The 24,754-nt window shown below is 40.7% G+C and overlaps 1 protein-coding gene across 2 annotated transcripts in view; it reads right to left on the bottom strand.

Moving 5' to 3' along the window:
• Positions 1 to 24,754, bottom strand: part of fut8b (fucosyltransferase 8b (alpha (1,6) fucosyltransferase)) — a 451,073-nt gene that overhangs the window by 160,378 nt on the left and 265,941 nt on the right. For both annotated transcript variants that reach the window (XM_020929335.2, XM_055149122.1), the window contains one exon: positions 11,288 to 11,406. In XM_020929335.2, the coding sequence (XP_020784994.1) occupies positions 11,288 to 11,406 (119 nt within the window). The remainder of the gene's footprint in view (positions 1 to 11,287; positions 11,407 to 24,754) is intronic.

The following is a 24,754-nucleotide window of genomic DNA, read 5'->3' as shown; positions in this document are numbered from 1 at the left end:
CTGCAGGGGCTGGGGTTTAGGTAGTGACCAGTGTGAGATATACCTGTCCCCATCTCTGAAATGTTGAGCAAATACAGACTCAAATGTGAAAAAAGACAACACGGCGGATGCCACAGACGAGTCAGGCTGGCGCCACCTAGTGCCTCTGCTCAGATTCATTTCTCTCCAGTGACTAGGTCAGGAATCAGAAAACACTAGACCGTTCGCAAAAACCCAGGAAGTGGAAGTTCGGGCACCAGCCAATCAGCGAAGAATGATATATTCATTGTTGTCAACGATTCCCAAGATTGAGGATTGAGGATTGGTGAATTTTCTTCTGCCCTTCTTTCTACAGGATTTGGGAAATGCTTAATATACCAGTCCTGGTACCGGCGCATTACATACGTCATGACCAAATAGCAGCAATTGGTTAAATGATAAAAAGAACCCGCCTACCGTCGAGCAAACGAATTCTAACACTGCGAGGTCAGACGGTTTCTACGAAGTGAAACCGGCTGATGAATCAGGCTAGTTACAGACAGTTTATAGCAGGATGTATTCAACAAAAATTTGAGGAGGTCTAGATAGACAAAATTTTCTCAAGCAGAGGTCCGGGACATCATAATGTCTAGCCTGCATTACGATTATGATACAGAAGCAGCCTCGTTTTATCAATGTCTGAATGTATGAACAATAGACTGTCAAATCAATGAAAAACTCAAAGTCAAAAACATTTTAACAACATGTGTTAACACTGAAACACACAGTAGGCCTACATTAGAAACAGGGCTGCAGTTTAAAATTAATTGGAGAAAATAAATAAAATGGCTAAATTGTTATTTACAGCTTATAAAATGAACTGCGCTTAGACCAGTGTGAGGAATGCTGCAGTCGGACAAGATCAAACCAGAGTCTTGACCCAGCGGGAGCAGCTCTGGTTCAGGCCGGGCTCAGGATCTAGAGCGGGGAGTGATGTTAGTGCCTTGGCCTGAGAAGCGCCTTCCCCAGTGTGCGGAGGACAGACCACTCAGAACAATATAAAATGAACCAAACGGGATTCACGCTTCTGTTCGGCTGTTTGCACCACCTCCGAACCGGCCGCAGTCCTCGAGCACGGAGGACAGGAGCAGCCCATTTTTAATCAAATTTGAGCCCCCTCAAAATTTAGCTTTTCAGGTTTTTTATGGGTTGTGATGAATCGGGGGGAGCGGATCGGTATTTCGCACACTGGTAGAGACCGTTCAGCTCAGAGAGGCATTTTAGGTTTAAACCAGGCAAGTCCAAACTACGGTTCTTGGCCCTCAGGCTTCCAGAATTGGCCCAAATTACCCTGCATGAATTAAAAATTAACTTTTTATAACAAGTTTTTGAAAATCTACCTTGATAAAGCTAATATTTAGTATTTACTGTGTGGTTTTAAGGATCTTAGCATGAATAAAGTCTGATGGCTCATTCTAACGTGTTAAACATGCAAATATTTAAATTATTCACTGTATTGATCACAAGTCTACGGCCCTTGATCAGCCCTCTGCTTCATCTGTGTTTAGATATGTGGCACTTGATGAAAAACGTTTGGTCACCACTGGTTTAAACAAAGTGGAATTTAACACTGAAACTGGCAACCCAAATAAGAGACTTTTTTTTCTGTTTGATTTGAACAGTTTGACCTTGTATCTGGGCACATTTAGATCATGTTTATGGAATTTATAATACAAATCTTACATACAGTTACTTTAATTAAGGCTAGGAGCTGGTTACGGTATTAACTAAGCCTAAATAAACTCTTGGATCTTCACGAAAATCACGTTAGTATGTTAGTAAATCTATAGCTTGCATTATTGTATAGTAAAAACCACAAAGAGAACACTTCTGAGATGATTCTTAACGAGTCCAAGGACACAACCGGCCTCCACTTTCCAGTTGCCATTGGCTTGCATTGTTCTTTTTCACTTTTTCCACGTTTCCAAAAAAGCTGCAGAGGGACAGACGCTTGAAGGGCTACAACAAGTACACGCCTCCCAACAAAATCCAGAACAAAACACTGTGAGCTACCAGCACTTCAAAAGACATGCATGGGAACACAGCCGCGAGGAGCAGGCCGGGCAAAGCGCTCATTTCAAAAAGAATATGCAATAATATGGGCTTTACATCTCGGGTTTGGCTCCCGGGGTGTAGCTTTGACCTCATTAGTGGTGACTTAATAGTTGGAAGTGGAGGCTTTCTTCTCGGTCTTTCTCACACACTTGAAACAGGAACAGAACGGAAACTTACACCCGGAGATAACAATGTACCGAGACACTAACCTACATGGAGAAGATGGATGCTTCCTAAGGTTACGCTCAGACCACAGACTGTAAAAAGAAGTGGACTAAGTGAGTGGAACGGCAGACGTAGCGCTCGGCTCGGCTACGGGGCGAATTTGGCGTTTCATATTAGATAAATGGATTGTTTACGGACAAAATATCGAAATAAAACCCCAGGATCATGTAGAGACAGCAGAGAAGTGCGACGGTTTCTCAATATGAAGTGAGCTGAGTCAATGGAGCCAGAAGCGCACCCATGCTCTCTTCTTATTTTGAATGTAGTGGCTGGCTGGTTATATATACAGTCTATAGTTTAAAGAGCCTGGAGAGCAAATTAGCGACTGGGTAGATGTTGCTTCAGGGTTTTTGGTCTGGTCTATACATGCATCATGAATTTCAGACTTAAAGGTTGTATGGAGGTTTTTTTTTTTGTTTCAAATTGTCAATGATAGCATTATAGAGGTGCAGTAGCCTTGTAATTATGATGACCAAAAAAAAGAGAATAAAAATTCATCAACTCTGGACGTGGTGGGGCTAAACATTTGCCAATAGATAACGACACTGCCTCGTTATCTGTGAGCTGACAGGCTGTCAATCAATCTCCCTACGTTTCTAGCGTAACTGACTTGCCTGCGCGCCGCCGGTACGTGGTTTACGTACGCCTGTCACGCAGTCCACAGACGCAAGATGCACAGACGCTGTTTACTCCACCAACGCAACGGTTCTTAGCGGCTTTTTTTGACCTATATCTTCCTCGCAGTTCGCACAAAGTTTGTTGCAATGGCGACAAGAATCCAGGAGCAGTTCGCCGCAAAAGAAAGTCCGTTTTTGAGGTCGCTGAAAGAAGAAGACAAGGGGAAAAGCAGCGAAGCCAAACTAAGGTGATTCTTTTAGATTCATTCCAGCGATGGCGCGACTGAAGCAGACGCAGGGTCTAAAGACTGACGCACTGGTCGCCAAATTACTCCTGGACAGGAAACTTCTGCTTATTATGAAAACGTACTTTATTTCCAAGAGCTACACAAACGTTTTTCAGGACACGAAAGCGATATCCTATGTCTGAAAACGTAATCTTTCAAGGCAAAGAAAGAGTCCGCTTGCTGCTGCGTGTTGTAGTTAGTTCATTCGCACTGAATCTCCGCGCACCCTTCTCTGCTCCCCTTTCCTGCTCCTGTCCCCGCTGCCCGATCCGCTCTTCCCCTGCTCCTCACTTCTCCGGGCACGGAATCTCCGCGCACACCCGCTCCCTCTCCCTCTCGCTCCTCACTTCTCCGTCTTGCCTAACCAACACTGTAGTTAGTTGTTTACAAGTCATGTGCAGCGCACCGGCTGTAAACAAACCTGTTTCTGGCGTAAAGGAGGAGGAGGGAGGAGGCGTTTCTACGTATGGAGCTGTAGGGGAGGGGGGGTGGTTTCACGCATGCGCAACATTTGAAAAAGGACAAACAGTCGCTGGATTTCTCGTTCCTTGGAAAATCCTCTATACAACCTTTCACGCAATGCATACTGGGAAGGATTTACCGAAAAAATGAGCATCAAACCACCATGTTTGATGTCTGATTCCCTTTGGCATTTATGGAGTTCGCAAACTTCCGAAGCCCGTTTCTCGAGTCGTTTTCTGCTGTTAGGACATCCAACAACCACACAATTACGATGTCCGAATCCCAAAACTAAAATATGACAATATGAGAACCAGAAACAAAAGTGTTATGGTTCAAAAGACTTGAAAAGATCGGCTTTGACAATAGACACATCCCACTCGGACATCAAACATGGCGGTTTGATGCTCACTTTTTCAGAAAATCCTTCCCAGTATGCACTCCGCGATGACCGGAAGTCCGAAATTCGTGATGCGTGTATTCTAATGAAATTACATAAATTGATAAATCAGATCAGATTTGTTTGTGAAGATAGACCGATTTATCAGATGGACAATATATCAGTCAGATACTTGTACTATTTGGTGAATTGGCCAAAATCAACCTTAAAAGACTCACCTGAGAGAGAGGTTTTTTTTTGGGTCGCCTTGTCACGATCTGCATGTAGTTCTCATCTGTGACCTTATCGTCATTCGAGATCAGCATTTTGTCAAAATACCCTGTCCTCAATAGGTCAGTATTTCTATGCTTATTCCTTATATTCCTTACATATATGTATGAAGTGGGATTTTCTGTGCTCACAAAAATGAAAACAAAGCACAGAAACAGATTGAATGCTGCGCCTGATCTGCTGTTGCGCTCTCCTCCTGCAGCCCAGACTGGAACACGCTACAAAAACACAGACAGGTTCACCTATCTCATTAGAAATGTTGAAATGTTAAGACATGTTCTGTATAATTTCTAATCTTTTCATAATTATTTTACTGACTATTTTATTCTAATATTGCTGTTTCAATTGAATGTTGAAAAGAAAAAGAAATGGGCTACATTTAATGTCCAAATAGGCGACTTATGGATCCTTTTCATTACCTGTTTTTGCTGGCGTTTGTCTGTTTGTCTGTTTGTTTGTTTGTTTGTTTGTCTGTTTGTTTGTTAGCAACATAACTCAAAAAGTTATGGACCGATTTTGATGAAATTTTCAGGATTTGTTGGAAATGTGTAAAGGAAGAACTGATTTCATTTTGGGGGTGATCCGGGAGAAATCCTGGATTCTGGATCACTTTGAAATTTTAGTTAACATTGTGGTAAATGGGGCAAAAAAATTTGTTTCTCAATATCTCGGTTAATTATTGACCAAACCCCATGAAATTTGACTCAGGGATGGACAATGGGATCCTCTTTCATATTCCAAAGGCTGATCCGGATCTGATCCACAAGACTGATTTTATCGCAATTTATATAAAAAATGGGGGTAGTCCTTGGCGGAGGTCTGCGCTCTCTGAGTGCTTTTCTAGTTGCTGCTGCAATTACTGTTTTTCATTATTTAAAACTTGAGTAATACTAATTGTTTAGAGACACGATCACTCAGTCAACAATAAAATAACCTCATTAATGTTCAATAATGGTCAAATACTCCTTTATTTTGTGATTTACGAATAATGTCTATTGACTTGGGTCGCGAAGGATTGTGACTTTTAAAATATAGGTACCCAGAAAAAAAAATTTGGGAAACACTGTTATATTGCATAAAATTGTCTCTTGTGAGCTTTAAGTCATGTTATAATGTTGTTACCTCATCAAAAAAACAAACAAACCTAGAGTTGTGCTTTGTTTCATTCACACATTTGAGTAATTCATTATTATTAGCCTATCTACATCTTCAGAGCTCAAAATGTTCTGCTCCACCTTGTGATGTCATGAAGCAGTAATTGTCAAATTAGGCAAGGCAAGGCAAGTTTATTTGTATAGCACAATTCGTACACAAAGTAATTCAAAGTGCTTTACAGAATAAGAAATACATTAAAATCATAATAAAAACAAATCAAAACATAAATAATCATGAAGATTAAAATTTAAAAAAGAGAGACATAAATTGGAGAGAAGAGTGCGGAATGAAAACCTTTCAGTTATATGCAAATTAATAGCTGCGTTTTACATTTTCAGTACAGATTGACAATTCCAGGGCTGAAATTATTATCCAAATGGTTCTAGTGAAGGTGTATGGAGTTTAAAAACACAGTGGAGCACTTCCTGAATCACCACATGACATGACAAGGTGGAGACAACATTAAATCATAGATCAGAACAGCACAATATGGGTCCATCTAATGACGAGTTATTTCTAAATATTTAAACACGAGTTCAATTTTTCTTTTCCGTGGACTGTCCCGGCACAGCAGAAACCTTCTCTAATGTACATGAAACCCACTTTAAGCACACAACGTTCACATCTTAACTCCCATCTGCCGAGGAGCCAGAAGGTATTTTTAGCTTTGTCCGTTCCCCGCGGCAACCTGGAGCGTTTGACCCGGCTCTGGCCTTCACACTTCTGTCTCTATATTCTCAAAGTGTCTATCCGTGCAATAAGAACCTACATGCGTTCACATACTTTGAGCAGACAGTCATCCAGGGCCTATAACCTCGTCTATTCCAGTAAAGTCGGCTATCATCGTCACTCTAGGCGAGAAGGAGATTTAGTACTTAGCTGATCTTGAACTGACCGCGGGCTAGATCAAGAAACTTCACCTAGAAATGCCTTCCGCGGCCGGTTTATTAGGTACAGCTTTTAAAACCGGAATATCTGCTGTTACCGACTGCTTCTATTTTGCTCCTGCTCGGGTCAATCGTGGAAAAAATAAAGAAAAGCTAAGCGTATAGGAGCGCGTAGACTAGTGTACACAAATGGGCCGCTGAAGGATTACAGTCGTCTCTCGCTATATCGCAGTTCACCTTTCGCGGTCTCACTGTTTCGCGGATTTCTTTTAGTGCAGTTTTGCGTGCCTTTTTTTTTTTTTTACAGCGTATGAATGCACATTGTGTTCCTCACCCTGCGTCCTGATTGGCTAAGAGACTGCAGATAGTTGTCAATCACTCACCTCCAAGCCGTGTCTCTTGTACAGTCCAGAATGTGTTCAGTTTAACAAATTTACATAAATGTTCGGTCTCTAGCAGTGTGATTCTGAAGTGCTGTATGTCTCTACGTTTTCTCCCCGACAAAACCCACAATGTCGACGAAACGTTCTGCACCGACAAAGACTCCCGTGGTCGCACCCAAAAGGCAGAGGGAGATGCAAACCGTCGCACAAAAAGTTGGACTACCCGCAAATAGTTGCTGAAACGGGTGGGTTTTAATGTTTGGAATTTCACGGGCGGGTAGTCATTACACATGGCAGGGTCAGGACTAAATCAGGACTAAACCAGGACTAATCTTGGACTTAAGAGAGAGAACATTGAAGCAGGGTGTCCGCAAAGCACAAGGTGCGGAGCTGAGCCAGTCCTTTCTCACCTCCGAACCCGTCCCGACAGCAAGTCCTGTTTTAGTTCTGTTTTAGTTCTGGTTTAGTCCTGGTTTACTCCTGGTTTAGTCCTGTTTAACTCCTGTTTAACTTCCATTTTAGTCCTAGTTCAGTCTTGGGTTAGTTCTCCTCTTCAGTCCTGGAATCAGTCCTAGGTTAGTCCTGGGTTAGTCCTGGTTTAGTCTTGGTTCAGTCCGTGGTGTATGCAGCACAAAAGTTTGATATAATCTCGGGTTAAAGGTTGTATAGAGGATTTTTTTGTTGTTTCAAATTGTCATTGAAAGTTTAAAATACCATTACAGAGATGCAGCAGCCTTGTAATTATGATGACCAAAAAAAAAAAAAAAAAGAATGAAAATCTATCAACTGTGGACATAGTGAGATAAACATCAGCCAATAGAAAACAAGGCTCCCTCTTTATCTATGGCTGTTAGGTTGTCAATCAAACTCCCTATGTTTCTAGTGTAACTGACTTGTCGGCGTGCGGGGATTATGTGGTTTATGCAGCGGTTCTTAGAGTCTATTTCAAACTGTCGCTTCCTTGCAATGTCGAATGAGAATCCACGACCAGTTCGCTGCAAAAGAAAGTTGGATTTTGAGGTCGCTGAAAGAAGAAGAGAAGAAGGGGGAAAGGAGCGAAGACAAACTGAGGTGATTCTTGGAGACTCCTTCCAGTGATAGCGCGAAAGAAACAGACGAAGGGTCTAAAAACTGACGTGTCGCTCGCTAAAATATTTCTAGACAGATCACTTGAACAGTACTTCTGAACGCGCACTGGATGTAAACACGTGTGATTTCTAGAGTAAAGAGGCGGGAGGAGGTGTTTCTACTGAGGGAGCTGTGGAGGAGGACGGTGGTGTCATGAATGCACATTTGAAAAAGGACTGTCGCTGTATTTCACTTCCCTTAAAAAATCCTCTATACAACCTTTAATGGGCGGGTACGAGTCTCCAAAAATGGACCTGTGCAGGACTCTGCGCTGTAGGGCTCCATTACGGAATAAATGAATCTTCAGTTTGTTTCATAAAGAACGAAAATAACAAAAGGACGACAGCAGTAATGAGTTTTAAGAAGGATGCAAAAAGAGTTGTAACCGTCCTGTGTGAGAAAAGTGTATAAAGTGTGTGGTGAGGGGTTTTACAGCCTTAAAACAGATATAATAATTGTAAAAATATAAGGCTGGCTACTTCACGGACTTCACTTATCGCTGGTTATTTTTAGAACGTAACCCCCGTGATAAACGAGGGACCACTGTACACAGATATATATTGTACTTGTTCAATTACATGTGTTTTTATGGAGAAACATGTGTTCTCGTGTAAGCCTGTCAGCTCTACACAGATCTGACCTTTTGTATCCTGATTGCATCGCCTGCTTGATCAATGGACAGATATGTACAACAAAACACAACACAGGTATGTTTTTGATGAGATAAGCTCACAAGATTCGATTTTGTGCAATATGAGACCTTTAACGGTAGCTTGGTTGGTAAAAAAAAAGCAAAGCAAAAAAACAGACTATTTTTTTCAGTCCTTGGGGATCAATTCAGGCAGCGAGGTGGTAGCTAATGTTATGTGTCTATCCAGCGTCATAACAATTAAAGTGCTAGAGGATTTGTTTAGAGTCTAACGCACCAGCTGTCTGCCTATTTACCTGCACCTATGGAAACAAGAGGTACCTGATGACTTTAAGTGACCTTAGTGTAGCCTTAAAGAAGTTTCTGTTGGTTAAAGTTTCTGATTACTGGTAATGTGGGAAATATTATGTGTTGGTCATGCTAATTCACCCAATATTATGGACTTTGGAATGACAACAGGGTGGAAAACACGTATGACTATCTATAGGTCTATATAACATGTTTTTTCTGTACTTTGAGTGCCATAAAGAACATGTTTTTCTGGACTTTGAGATGCCACGAAGCAGAAAAACTGACATATGTGGACCCCGTGGCATGTTCCCACCCATGATAAGGTGCACTGGGTCAGCAGTATTGTTCATTTTCTTGCTGTATATGCTAAATCAACAAGTTAATGTTTTGTCAAGATGTAGTATAAAGCTACCCCTGATTTTGAGTTGGTCAGAGGCGTCGTTCCGGGGTGGCAGTTGTACTTGGTAATCAACTTGAATCTCTCTCAATGGAAATGCTGAAATAAAGTGGCCTGTTCTCTCGGATTCTCCATCTCCCGTGCTTCTTTTTAGGACACGCACTGAACCTTCCGAAAAAACCCACAGTAATCTGAGGAACAAATGATTGTGGGTCCGACACCTTCTTGTCTCCATGAAGATGTTATTTTGGCTGGAATTTCATAGTTTGGCATTAAATTGAGGGTTGTTCCTCTCCTCAAACTGCCCTGACACAGGACACTCCACCTGTTGAGCTGCACTCAGACTTTAGTTTGGGTTTTTAGCTTTTAGCCATGACAACAGCTTCTGCGGCTACCTGACTCATACGCTGGGATTTTTTTTTTTTTTACTTTTTGGTTTTAAGGACACAAAGTAAGAGAGCTGTTTGTTTTTTCCTTCTCCATGGAGACTGTGCAAGAGCTATGGACATGTGAGATCAGGGTATCCACAAGTTTGACCATCCCAAATTTAAGACTTTTTAAAGACCTTTTTAAGACAACTTAAATTAAGACCAACATTGCACCCATTATGTGGGCGGATTCAATTCTAATAATGACCAACCAACTTGTGCTGTCCTCACGACACGTGACTGGGTGAAGCTAGACAGCCAGCGAACTAATAAAGAAAGCTCCGTACACAAGGCGTACTTTTCTTGTTTTATGGAGGTCTCTTGCATGTGGTGATACATTAATATAGTAACTGAAACATACAGAAAAAGAAATGCACATTACTAACTACACAGCACGTTTGATGTACAAATATAAGTAGCTAGCTTATACATGTGTATTACTGCAGTAGTTAGCAAAAAGTTCCAATATTCATATGAAAAGAAAGAAAACACACACACAGCCCCAAACAAGTGCTTGTGAACTCTCAAATACTTACAAAGACGAAAATTTGCCAAGGTTCAAACGTTAGAAACAAAATCAGCGTGTACAAGAAAGTTATACGGACTTCTGCCGTGAAACTGCTCCATTTGTGCCGAGAAAAACGTCAAAGATCATATGTAACACAAGAGCGCTCACTCTGCACGAAAAACAAAACGATCCTCAATGGTGAAGATGTCCCACTCTGACAACCTTACCCAAATATTTTTAACAGTTTGGCAACATGAAATAAACGTATTTAATTACCAATGAATTAACTTATTTATTACTTTTAACTGACTTATTAACTTATGAAATATGAACCTTATGAAATGATGTCTTTTATCCCAAAAACATGACACAACTACTATATCTAGAATCTAAGAGCCACTGTGGATTAAACCGACACTTCCCCATGATCCATCCAGCGTCTTCCTCCACTCTACTGATTGTTTACTCATTGCCGCCGGAGCCAGAAACCAAAGTATTGCTTGTGCATACTCCAAATTACATTCACATGATGAGATTTCACATTGTTTTTTTTTCCCCTCCCTCCATTTAACATTGCACTGCAGCCCTGTTGAGTTTACAAAGACATTTAAGACCTTTGTGAAAAAAATAAGACTTGGACAACATAATTTAAGGCCTTTTTAAGACTTTTAAGACCCCACGGCTACCCTGGAGACGCTATAGGCTTAGTACAGTGGAAATGTTGCTGCAGCAAAACTTGAACTACCCTTTTAGATCAATAAAGTATGTCTCTCTCTTATGGTATGTAACTAATTAAAGTGATTAAATTGCACCTTTGTGAAAAATTTCAGGCAATAATCTCCTCAGAAATCCCCTACCTGAAGAGTTACATATTCCAGCTATTTAAAAGAAGTAAATTTCTTGCCTCCATGGGCTCTAATTCTGTCTAAAAGCAAACCCAGTAATTTTAGGTTCTGTAAGGCATGAGACTTGTTTATGCACTACAAACTCAATCTTGATATTAAATAACTTATAAATCCAAACAATTCACACTTGTACTACAACACAAAACTAATATTTGTCAGAAAATCCCACTTTCATATTTCATTTCGTTAACCATTCGTCATAATTTTTTGTGTTTGCATTCTTACCGTCTCCTGTGAGTTTCTGAAAGTTGTGGATTTTCTGTTTGGCTCGGGTCAGCTGGTCTTCCAGAGAGCGCAGTCGTCCGGCAGCCACAGAGCCCGCCTCAGCCTGCCCCTCCGGTATCCTACGGCAACGAGGACACGAGGACACAAGGTTAGCGCTTAGGACACATACATGCTCAGCAACCCTCAAAGGTGCTCGAAAACAAAAATATACGAGAGTTTGGAAATAAGGATTGGAAGAAAGTTGTTGCTTTCTGGGGGTATAACGAAAAAAAATACTGAAATCAGATATTAATCGATACTAAAGTTAAAACTATGGATTTTAATCATCCAATATTACACAAATTTGACTCTTGTGAGCTTTGAGTCGTGTTAAAATGTTGTTATCTCCTCAAAAACAGACCTGGAGTTGTGTTTTGTTTCATTCACACGTGTTTAAGTAACTCTTTATTATTATTTAGTCTACATCTTCAAAGCTCTAAATGCTCTGGTTCCACCTTGTGATGTCATGAAGTGGTAGTTTTCAAGTTAACAGCTCCCTTTGACCTTTAGTTTAATAGAGACTGACAATTCCAGGGCTGAAATCGTCCAAATGATTCTACCAAAGGTGCATAATGGAGTTTAAAAACTCAGTGGAAAAACTGGAGAGAGTTCGATTGGAAAACAAAACTCAAGATTTTTCAGAACCCCGTTAAAGACATTTATGATTAAGACACCACCACCACCACCGCTGACAAGAGCTGGAGAGAATGTTGTTACGGTTGGAGACCACATCCATATTTTTGGGAACTGCCCGAAAAATAAGAACATTTTGGGAAAGTATCAAGGAGAAGATCGAAGACACTATTAGAGCAAATGTCCCCGTGGACCCTCTTTTATCTTTGCTTGACTTATATCCTAGAAACTCACTCACTGGGGACCAACAGAGCATGTTACACGTACTTCTATTAGTGGCAATGAAAATAGTGACCCTGAATTGTAGAGGTGTAATGATATCCAAGTCTCAAGACACGATATTGTCACGGTATGAACTTCACGGAACGATATTTATTGCGATATCGGAGGGAAAGCTCACGATATTCAATTCAATTCAATTCAATTCAAATTTATTTATATAGCACATTTAAAACAACTTCAGTTGACCAAAGTGCTTCACATACAAGTCAACAGCAACAGCATAGAAGAAACAGTTACATATACAAATATACAGAAAACATGTTAAAACTACCAAGATAACCTGACTAGCTCGTACTAAATGCCAGGGAGAAGAGGTGAGTTTTCAGTCTTGTCTTAAACTGCGTTACAGACTGAGAGGATCTGACAGCAAGAGGAAGGCAATTCCATAGTCTGGGCGCTGCCACAGAAAAAGCTCTGTCACCTCTTGTCTTGAGACGAGTTTTGGGCTCGACCAACAGGAGCTGGTCGGCTGATCTCAGGGCTCTGGGGGGAGTATAGGGCTGCAGTAACTCCCTCAAGTAGACTGGACCCATGGAGTGCAGACATTTGAAAACAATTAACAACATTTTAAATTGCACCCGGTATAGGACAGGGAGCCAGTGCAGGTCACACAGAAGAGGTGTGATGTGTTCACATTTTTTAGTATTTGTCAGCAGACGAGCTGCAGCGTTCTGGACGTGTTGTATGCGTTGCAGGGAGCCCTGGTCTAACCCTACATATAAAGAATTACAATAGTCCAGGCGTGACGTCACGAAAGCATGGATCACTTTTTCGAACTCTGCCCGTGGGAGGTAGATATGATGGGGAGGCTCACTGTCACAGTTCTGCCTTTTGTTTGCATGTTTTCCCCAGTCCAGCTCCGTTTCCCAGTCTGTTCCGGTCCTCCTTTTGCTGCCTCCCTCCTTTTCCTACAGTTGCCACTCATTCCCTAATCAGCCCAGGCTAGTCTTTACACACTCCTCCTGCTCACTCACTCTTTGCCAGATTGTTGACCTGCAAAGACAGACACTCAAGCTCCTGAAAACCTGAAATCTGAAAACCCTGTATCTTACCCCTGAATCTGATCTGTTTGCAACTTCTGTCATTCTATGTTTTTCCCTTTTTGTTGTCCCTGTTCCTGAGTTTCCATTTTTTACTAGCGTATTTCCCAGTCTTGGAAGATATTTTCGTTCACATTTTCAGTCTGAGTTGCCATTATATACACTCCCTGTTATAGGACACTTTCAGTTATTTAAATAAGACTTTGTTTGTCTTTGCCCTTGTATTGCATTTCAGTCCAGTTTACCTGCGTGATACTCACAATTAGGGATGTAACAATATCCAAATCTCTTCGTACGATATTTTTACGATACACATGTCACTGTATATTTATTGCGAGATTTAGTGGAGGTTAACAAAACTGTAAATATGCTGCTTTTTCCTCTTAAAATGCCTTGACAAGACTTAATCCAACGAACTAGGACTTAAAAGTGCTTAGAACTGTTATTTCTTCTTGTAGTCTGCGCTGAAATGAAGCAAAGGATCATGGTCTATGTAGTTCCCTCTGTTTTTTAGCTATTGCTGCACCATAACTCTTAATTTAAGCAAAGAGACTTGTGATTCGAAATATTGTAATGGTCCACGATATTATTGTAAGAACTTTGACGATATGATATCACGATATTTCGGTTATTGTTACATCCAGACTGAATTGGTTTAAGCCAGTTCCACCTACCAATGTTCAATGGACACAAAAATGAAAGTATGTCTATCAGATGTAATGTCTGACTGCACAAATTCAACTTAAATTGGATATTTTTTAAAGCAATGGTCGCATCTCTATTTGAGTGAGCATTTTAATTTAAATTTTTTTATTTGTATACCTCACCTGTCGACTGTATTTATTCACATATAATCGGGGTTTAGAGTCCAATCTCGACACTTGCTATTGTTTGTTACAGTGTAAATTGGCAGTGATTTTTGCACTTTTGGCAATAAAGTTCAAAGTTCTACCACGGTGGAGCACTTCCTGTATTACCACATGACATCACAAGGTGGAACAGAGCGTTTTCCGTTTGAGAGAAGCAGAATTTGTGTGTTAACCGTGTGATAATGAAACAAAATACAGCTCCAAGTCTGTTTTTGATGAGGAACATTATAACATAAATCAGAAAACAGCGTAATAACGGCCCTTAAAGAAAGAAAGAAGTTGAATTTTTTGCTACTTCATCCAACTCTGAATGTGGTCGAAAACAAAAATATTTATAAAGTTTGGAAACAACTGCAGTATTGGAAGAAAGTTAGAGCATTTTTCAAGACAAAAAAGACTAATATAGCTAAGGGGAGATTTGAAAAACTACCGGAGAAGCTAGTTATTTTCTGCGAGAAGAATGCAAGGCTTGTGAGTAGCTGCCGAGACAAAGCAAAATGAAAAAAATAAAATAAAATAACACAAATTTTTAGAACTTTTGAAGAAAGCTCTGCAAAATTTGTTCAGAAGTCATCAATAAATGTTTGTACCAGTGTAAGGTCTGGTATGTTCAGTGCAAAATTAATAAATGTTAGAAAGTCGGAGGTTTTATTCCCAAACAGACAGTCAAATATTAGCGTGGTAAATTGCACGTGCATGTATGTCTATGGCAGAATGTTCAGTTGTTACTATGGTGACACAAAGCAAACACCATTTCATTTAAATCAGACCTTTATAGTTAGATTGTGTTAAAATAATTACCATATTAAAGTGTAAGTTGAGTAACAGAGCTTCAGACAGACAGAGTAGTGAATCCATGTGTCATTTGTTCATTTGTTTTTCAAAATAAAACCAAAAATAAGAAAATGAAAAAAAACAAAAAACAGTTTTCTTCATTATTTGTCTCCAAAACCAAAATGAAAAAAAATGATAACAATTTGTCTGTTCAGTTTTCAATTTTGTGTTTAAATGAAGAATGGAAAAAACAGATGATGGCCATTTCCCGTTTAGGTGAATTAAACTGCGATGCCGGACTGAACCAGGACTGAACCAGGACTGAACCAGGACTGACCAGGACTGAACCAGGACTGAACCAGGACTAAAAACAGGACTAAACAGGACTAAATCAGAACTGAGTGTCGGGACGGGCCTGGAGGTGCACCCACGTAGACTGTGGGGTGATCAGGACTGAAACCAGGACTGAGACCAGGATTGAGATTGGGACCAGACCAGGACTGAGACCAGGACCAGATCTGGACTAAGACCACGACTGAGACCGGGACCAGACCAGGGCTGAGACCGGTTTAGTCCTGTTTCAGTCCTGTTTCAGTCCTGTTTCAGTCCTGCTTCAGTCCTGTTTCAGTCCTGTTTCAGTCCTGCTTCAGTCCTGTTTTCAGTCCTGTTTCAGTCCTGCTTCAGTCCTGCTTCAGTCCTGCTTCAGTCCTGTTTCAGTCCTGTTTCAGTCCTGCTTCAGTCCTGCTTCAGTCCTGCTTCAGTCAGTCCTGTTTTAGTCCTGCTTCAGTCCTTTTTTAGTCCTGTTTTAGTCCTGGTTCAGTCTGGCATCGCAGTTTAAGTCACAGAAACGTGAAACGGCCATTATTCATTTAAACACAAAATCGAAAACTGAAAAAACAAATCATTATCTGTTTTTTCATTTTGGTTTTGGAGAAGAAAACATATTTTAATTTGAACTCAATCTAAATCTTCAGGGTTTGTGTGTTAAACATGTGTGAAAGAATCATTCCACAGCTCCAGGTCTGTTTGTGATCACAACATTATAACATAAATCAGAAAATAGCATAATATGGGCCCTTTAAGATGATTATTTTCCCGTTTTAAATCAGTAAAAATCTGGGAGAGCAGCTTTAACTTCTCATATCTACAAATCGCTCGACGCAGGCCAATCGCATTATTATTGTTTCAGTCAGTATCGCGCGTAATAAGCCATAAACAATGCAAACGGATCCAATTTCTTGTCTGCAATTGATGGGGCTAAATTGCATTAGTGAGATTAACCAGCCCTCCTCTGTCTCACTGGAAATCCCCCTTTAATATAACGACAAACAGCTCTGCGTTTGTCGCCAACGACTCTGAAGACCATCGCCACCGAACACATGTAGGCTGATATTAACCCCGGAGAACACAGAATCCACCGAACTACGAACGATCTGCAGACTTGTAGGGTTAAAGCGTGGAAATTTATGTGAAAAAATTTACTCCAGATCAAGTTATAGGTCAGATCTGTGGAGAGGTGACCCCGCACACAGTCAGAATGTCTTGTTTTTCTAGGTATTTTCGAGCTTTAAAACCACCTGTAAACAAATCCTGGATAACGGGATAACTCTGTCAGATAAACGGAAAACGATTCTTTTTTTCAGTTTTCGATTTTGTGTTTAAATGAAGCCCCGGTCTCAATTACAGTCTCGGTCCCGGTCTCGGTCCCGGTCTCGGTCCAGTCCCAGTCTGGTCTCAGTCTGGTCTCAGTCCCGGCCTGGTCTCGGGTCTCAGTCCCGGTCTCAGCCCGGTCTCAGTCCCGGTCTCAGTCCCGGTCTCAGTCCCGGTCTCAGTCTCAGTCCCGGTCTCAGTCCCGGTCTCAGTCTCTGGTCTGGTCCCAGTCTCAGTTTCTGGTCTCAGTCTAAGTTCTGGTCTCAGTCCTGGTCTCAGCCCCGTTCTGGTCTCGGTCTAAGTCCTGGTCCTGGTTTTGGTTTGGTCCCGGTCTCAGTTCCGGTCTGGTTCCAGTCTCAGTCCCAGTCTGGTCTCAGTCCCGGTCTCAGTCCCGGTCTCAGTCCCGGTCTCAGTCCCGGTCTCAGTCCCGGTCTCAGTCCCGGTCTCAGTCCCGGTCTCAGTCCCGGTCTCAGTCCCGGTCTCAGTCCTGGTCTGGTCCCAGTCTCAGTTCCGGTCTCAGTCTAAGTTCTGGTCTCAGTCCTGGTCTCAGCCCCGTTCTGGTCTCGGTCTAAGTCCTGGTCCTGGTTTTGGTTTGGTCCGGTCTCAGTTCCGGTCTGGTTCCAGTCTCAGTCCCAGTCTGGTCTCAGTCCCGGTCTCAGTCCGGTCTCAGTCCCGGCCTGGTCTCGGTCTCAGTCCCGGTCTCAGCCCCGGTCTCAGTCCCGGTCTCAGTCCCGGTCTCAGTCCTGGTCTCAGTTCTGGTCTGGTCCCAGTCTCAGTTCCGGTCTCAGTCTAAGTTCTGGTCTCAGTCCCGGTCTCAGCCCCGTTCTGGTCTTGGTCTAAGTCCTGATCTCAGTTCTGGTCTGATCCCGCTCTCAGTTCCGGCCTCAGTCCTGGTCTGGTCTCGGTCTAAGTCCTGGTCTAAGTTTTGGTTTGGTCCCGGTCTCAGTTCCGGTCTGGTTCCAGTCTGATCCCGAACCTGGTTTAGTCCTGGTTCAGTCCTGGTTCAGTCCAGCATTGCAGTTTAATTTAAATCAGTCTCGGTCTAAGTCCTGGTCCCAGTTCTGGTTTTGGTCCCAGAACTTAATTTAAATCGGTCTCTGTCTAAGTCCTGGTCCCAGTTCTGGTTTTGGTCCCGGTCTCAGTTCCGGTCTGGTTCCAGTCTGGTCCCAGACCTGGTTTAGTCCTGGTTCAGTCCTTGTTCAGTCAGTTTAAGTCACGTAAACGGGAAACAGCCATTATCCATTTTTTCCATTATTAATTTAAACACAAAATTGAAAACTGAAAACACAAATTGTTATCTGTTTTTTCATTTTGGTTTTGGAGAAAAACAATGAAGAAAATTGTTTTTTTCATTTTCTTACTGTCTGTTATTGTATTAATTTGTCTGTGCAGCACTTTGGAAACTGTCATGTTTATAAAGTGGATTGAAATTGAATAAATGTAAGGTAGAGCTGTTTAATGTCACACTGTGGAACATTCCCGGCAAAGCAATGACGTATCCATAGAAACAAACAGATGACAGACCCCAAAAAGACAAGTTACACAGTGCAAGTAAAAGTACAGATACTGGAGTAAAAAAGTACTACTACTTAAAGGTCCATTGTGTAACGTTTTTGGTGGAGGGTCCGTGAAAAGCTTTTCTCCATGGAGATGTTGTTGATTTCTCTGGAATGTTTCACAGTATGGCATTACATCTTTGGCCTTCTATCTTCATGGAGACCAAACCAGACCAAGTTACAGGTCAGATCTGAGGAGAGGCGACCCCGCTCTGTCAGAATGTCTGTTTTTCTAGGTGTTTTTGAGCTATAAAACCACCTGTGAACAAACGCACTTTCCCGTCTGCATTTAGTCCAGAATTCCGTGCCACGACTTTTAGCAGGAACCAAAAAACGAGAACATATCACACCAATCCTTGCATCTTTGGCCTGCTCGATTTAGAATTGATTTAAGATTTTATTGTTTGCTTTTAAAGCTTTGAATGGACTGGCCCCACAATACATCTCGGACCTCCTCCAGAATCATTCGTTCATTTGTTCTGCAATATAAAACCAAAAAGAAGAAAAGAAGAAAACAACTATTTTCTTCATTATTTGTCTCCAAAACCAAAATGAAAAAACAGATAACAATTTTTTTTTTCAGTTTTCAATTTTGTGTTAAAATGAATACTGGAAAAAAATGATAACGGCCATTCCCCGTTTCCGTGATTTAAACTGTGATGCTGGACTTTTGCACTACATACGGACTGATAAACAAGACTAAACCAGGACTAAACAGTTTTCAGTCCTGGTCTGATCCCAGTCTCAGTCCTAGTCTCAGTCCTGGTCTCAGTCTCGGTCTCAATCACGGTCTCAATCACGGTCTGGTCCTTGTCTGGTCCCAGCCTCAGTCCCGGTCTCAGTCCCAGTCTCAGTCCCGGTCTGGTCCTTGTCTGGTCCCAGCCTCAGTCATGGTCTCAGTCCCGGTCTGGTCCTTGTCTGGTCCCAGCCTCAGTCATGGTCTCAGTCCCGGTCTGGTCCTGGACCTGGTTTAGTCCTGGTTTAGTCCATATGCGGCACAAAAGTCCGGCATCGCAGTTTAAGTCACGGAAATGGGAAACGTCCATTATCCAATTTTTCCATTGTGCATTTATCGTTATCTGTTTTTTCATTTTGGTTTTGGAGACAAATAATGAAGAAAAAAGTTGTTCTTCTGTTTTCTTATTTTTGGTTTTATTTTGAAAAACAATACTGACAAAAAATACTGAGGTAAAAGTAAAAGTATCACATGAACAAATTTGTAAAAGCATTAAAGTACCAGTTTAAAAATGTACTTAAAGAGTGAAAGTAAATATTGTTGTGTGTGTTTTATTTATTTTTTTATTTTTTACTCTTCCTTTTGCATCTATTTTATCTTTAATGTTATATTTTATTTTATTATAATTATTGTTATTATTTGGCTTTTTTGTTATTTAAGTCATATAGAACTTGAATTTAAATTATTGATTTTTTTTTTTCATTTAATTTATATTTATTTATTGTATTTGATGCTTACATTGTATTTAAATGATTATGTGGCACCAATTGGGAGCTTGTCCTTATCGTTTATTTATTTATTTATTTATTTTGTGGAGTGTTTGTTCAAAATTCAGAATGTTGATTTAAAAAAAAAAAAAAAGTAAAGTTTTTTTTGCGCAGATTTTGAGCTCTTATTAAGCTTCAAATGTACTGCTGGATTTTGTTCAAGAGAAACAATTGAATCAGTCATTTTTTCTAGCTGTTTTTATTTGTATATTTCTGTTAAAGACAAATTTCCTCAGCGTTTTCAGCTCTAAACATCTTTGCATTTGTCTCCGGTGACTCTGAAGACCATTGTCGCTGAATACATGTGTGCGCTTCCAGAGCTAATAACCCCGGATAATACAGCATCCACTGAACCAAGACCGATCTGCAGGCTTCTGGGGTTAAAACGCTGAAATTAATGTGAAAGAATTGTATGGCGAAAAAAAAAAAAAAATGCCGAGGGGCTAAGAAGAAATCCGAAGTGAAGTCTAATTGCTCATTACGCGAGAGATGATGTTTGGACTTATTTTGCGCTCCATTTCACGTGCCGTACATTAATGCAATAAGTCAATTAAAATGCTAATACGTCAGTGTAAGAAATGTCGAGGGCAGATGAGTTATGGTCTGAAATAAATATGAAAATTGAATTTGATATGAAAAATAATAACAATAATAATTTCGAGATGCTCAGTGTTGCTGTTCAATTTGGTTATGCAAATATGGTTGTTGAGTGTCTTGCTCAAGGACACGACTGGAATGAGCATTTCTGGCGTGAAGTATCTCGCAAATATAGAAGATGAATTTCAATTTAAAGGTTCTGTATTACACAAAATTGAGCTGTAAACCATAAAACATACCTAGAGTTTTGTTTGTTTCATTCACACGTTTGAGTTTAACATTTCCAAAGCTCAAAATGCTTTGTTCCACTTTGTGATGTCATGAAGTAACAATGTTTTACCTTTTGTTGAGTAGAGATTGGCAAATCTAGGGGCTGGAAAGGTGTATCGAGTGTAAAAACACAGTGGAGCGCTTCCTGTATTACGTACCGCATGACATCACAAGGTGAAACAGAGTGTTTTCAGTTTGAAAGAAGAACTGAGCCTAAATACGCACGATTTCTGTGTAAAATATGGTTACATTTACACTGAAACGAATCACCGTATTACCAAATCGGAAATGATTTGCATCCAGACACGTCGTTTTTGTTTCCGCAAGTCTTCCCTATCTTGAGCGCTTAGTTCATGAATTAGTCATGTGGTTTTAAATTTCTTTTCTGTAAAACGTAAACAAATGTGCTCAAAGCTGTGTGGATACAGCAGTGTGGGCACAGCTTTGAGCATATTTGTTTATGTTTTACAGAAAAGAAACTTAAAACCACATGACTAATTTGCATACACTAAGCGCTCAAAAAACAGCTAGCTACTTGTGCGCTGATGCGGTTCAGCTTCTGTCGGACTTAAGAAAGACACGACTCAGTGGAATATGAGTGTTCTTTCTGTGACAGAGGGGTGTTCTGCTGATGGTGAGTCTGTTCTGTGTATTTCTAATTATTTCTAGCTACGCCATTTCCCATTTGTCTATGGTTTGTTTAAACTGTTTATTGCAATAGCATCACATGATCAATGTCACAAACCCAGCGAATCAGGAAGGAACAAGTCACAGTGACGTGGTCCAATAAGGACGACAACTACAGCTCCTACATCAGCGTATCAGCGTTTTCAGGTGTCCACACAGTGTAGGATCAGATCTGTACTCAGATGAATTCGTGACACCAGATTGTTCCGTCTCTGGAGCCGTTTTCCATCAGATTAGTGTGAACGAACACTGCATCCACAACAAAAACAACTCGAATATGTACTAGTGTGGACGGGGCCTATGTGCGAATGAAAGAAAACACAACTTGAGGTACAGTATGTTTGTGATGAGGAAAAAACATTATAACATAGGTTTTAAAAAATAGCGTAATATGGGACCTTAAATTAATAAAAAATACAAAAATCTATCTTAACCTTGCTGAAAGGAAGCTTCAAACCTCTACTACTATGGCTTCTTTAATATTAATAATAATGCATTTGTCTTATAGCACGGTTCCAGACGCTCGAAGTACAAGTTCGTACATTATTCATTCACTCCACACTCTCTGGTGCTAACCTACTATTGTTACCACAGCTGCCCTTGGACAGACTGACAGAAACGAGGCTGCCAACCTGAGCCACCAACCCTCACCATATTCATACTGGGCCATGTGGGTGAAGTGTCTTGCCTAAGGACACAACACTTTGCATTAGAGAGGCTGTTGCTCTACAATTGCACCTTGTACTTCGAGCATCTGGAACAGTGCTGTAAGACTAATGCATTATTATTAATATTAAAGAAGCCGTAGTAGTGGTTTGAAGCTTCCTTTCAGCAAGGTTAAGATTTTTGTATTTTTTATTAAAGGGCCCATATTACACTATTTAAAAAAAAAAAAATCTATGTTATAATGTTGTTTCCTCACAGACATACCTGGAGTTGTGTTTTGTTTTATTCACACATACAGTATTTTACACACAAATCTAGCGAATCAAATTCACTCTAGGCAATGTGGGTAAAGTGTCTGGCTTAAGGACATACCGGCAGTTTTTTCACCCCACTGTAGCACCAGATATTCTCACTGGTCTCCCATCCAAGTACGAACCATGTCCTTACTGTCGTTCTTAATTTCTGAGGCTTTAAAGAGGAAGTTTGGCCACCTATTAAATACCGATCAAATTCCTATTGTATCACGTAGATCAGTGTTTTCCAACCTTTTATTCTAGACACACATATTTTCAAAAGTCACAAACTTTCGCGACCCAAGTCAATCGACATTATTCGTAAATCACAAAGTAAAGGTGGATTTGACCATTACTGAACATTAATGAGGATAATTTATTGTTGAGTTTGTTGAGTGATCGTGTCTCTGAACAATTAGTATCACTCAAGTTTTAAACAATGAAAAACAGTATCTGAACCAGCAATAAAAGGATCCATAAGTCGCCTATTTGGACATTAAATGTAGCCCATTTCTATTTCTTTTCACCATTCAAATGAACCAGCAATACTGGAACAAAATTAAACTTATATTGCAGATCTACATACAGATCGTGACTAGTCAGGCTGTCGTGACCTAGTGCCTCCGCTTAGTTTCATTTCTCTCCAGCGACTAGGTCAGAAATCAGAATACGCGAGACAATTTGCAAGAACCCCAGAAGTGCGAGTTCGGGCATCAGCCAATCAGTGAAGAGCCATACATTCTGTGTTGGTAACGATTCCCAAGATTGAGGATTTAAAGCCGGAATAAAGAGAATGTTTGGTGAATTTTATCAATTGGAAAGACATTATTGCCCTTCTTCCTGCAGGATTTGAGAAAAGCTTAAAGGTTGTATGGAGGATTTTTTTTTTTTGGTTTCAAACTGTCAGTGAAAGATTAAAATACCATTACAGAGACGCAGCAGCTTTGTAATTATGATGACCAAAAAAAAAAAGAACGAAACTCCATCAACTGTGGACATAGTGAGGCCAGATAAACATCAGCCAATTGAAAACGAGGCTCCCTCATTTTCTGTTGGCTGTTAGGTTGTCAATCAAACTCCCTAGTATAACTGACTCGTCGGAGCGCGGGGATTACGTGGTTTACGCAGCAGTTCTTAGAGGCTTTTTCGAACTGTCGCTTCCTCGCATTTCGCACAAAGTTTGACGGCGGACGAGAATCCACAGCCGGTTCGCCGCAAAAGAAAGTCAGTTTTCTTTTAGACGAAGGGTCTAAAAACTGACGCGTCGGTCGCTGAATTACTTCTAGACAGGTCATTTCAACAGTAATTCTGAATGCGCACAAGGACTGTCACTGTATTTCTCTTCCCTTAAAAAATCCTCTATACAACCTTTAATATACCAGTTAGCCCCGTTAGCGGCACATTACATATGTCATGACCAAATAGCAGCGATTGGTTAAATAAAAAAAAGTACCTATCTAACGTCGAGTGAACGAATCCTGATGCTGCGAGGTCAGACAGTTTCCACGAAGTGAATCCGGCTGATAAATCAAGCTAGATCGTGACAAGGCGACTCAAAAAAAAATCTCTTGCGACCCACTTGTGGCTCACAACCCAGTCTTTGGGAAACAACGACGTAGATAAACCATTTTTAGATGTATTGGGGACTGTTATATGCAACATTTTGAGGCCCTTTCCCATTTAAAAGCTATTTTATTTTGGCTTAAATTGCAGCACCACTAACTAACTACAGGAAGACAAATATCAAAACCTGGTATAAGTTAATCAAATCCATTTCATGCCTTTTTAGTTGTATCGTTGACTGTAATATGCAACATTCTGAGGCTTTTTCCCATTCAAAAGCCATATTATTTTGTTTTAAATTGTTAATAGCTACAGCAACAATTATAATTTCACATCATTCTGTAACCCACAGATCGAAGGTTAACAAAGACACACGGGCCCATATTAACCTGTTTTCTGATCCATGTTATTATGTTGTTTCCTCACTAAAAGCATATCTGGAGTCGTGTTTTGTTTTTAAAGTCCGTACACCTTCACTAGAATCATCCAGGATTACTCAAACACGTGTGAATAAAACAAAACCCAACTCCAGGTCTGTTTTTGATGCAGTACCAACATTATAACATGACTTAAAGCTCACGCAAGTCAACTTTGCGTAATAGAGAACATTTAACCGCTATGCCAAATACCCCGGGAGCCATTTTGTTTTTCGTGGCGTAAACAACAATTAATTTCTCAGACGGAGGACAAATGAGCGATTGGCGATGCAGGGGATGGAGTGGAAAAACAGAAGAGTCCGCTGGAGTCAACAGGCGATTCCTCAGCCCTGGTTTAGATGGATGGAAAGCTATTAAAAATGAAATATGTTCCAATGCACGGGGGAGAGCTGCAGAGGCCATGCTAATGAGTCATCAAGAGTCGAGCGCGTAGACTGGGTATGAGGAAGATCAGACTCTGCAGGCACTTAAAGAGTCTCTACGTTGTTCACGAGGATCACAGGTCTGATGCCGGGAAGAATCGCAATACACTTCAAGACGATAAGAGGGAAGCGGTGAAAGAATGTTTGCTCAATGTTAGTGGTCATATGTTACGCGGGATTGACACC

Source organism: Boleophthalmus pectinirostris, unplaced genomic scaffold (genome assembly GCF_026225935.1).
Source record: "Boleophthalmus pectinirostris isolate CB_2022bp ecotype Guang Dong unplaced genomic scaffold, ASM2622593v1 HiC_scaffold_13, whole genome shotgun sequence".
In the NCBI taxonomy this organism is placed as follows: Eukaryota; Metazoa; Chordata; class Actinopteri; order Gobiiformes; family Gobiidae; genus Boleophthalmus; species Boleophthalmus pectinirostris.
Note: the sequence above shows the minus strand (reverse complement) of the source record. Positions and strands in the feature narration are given on the sequence as shown.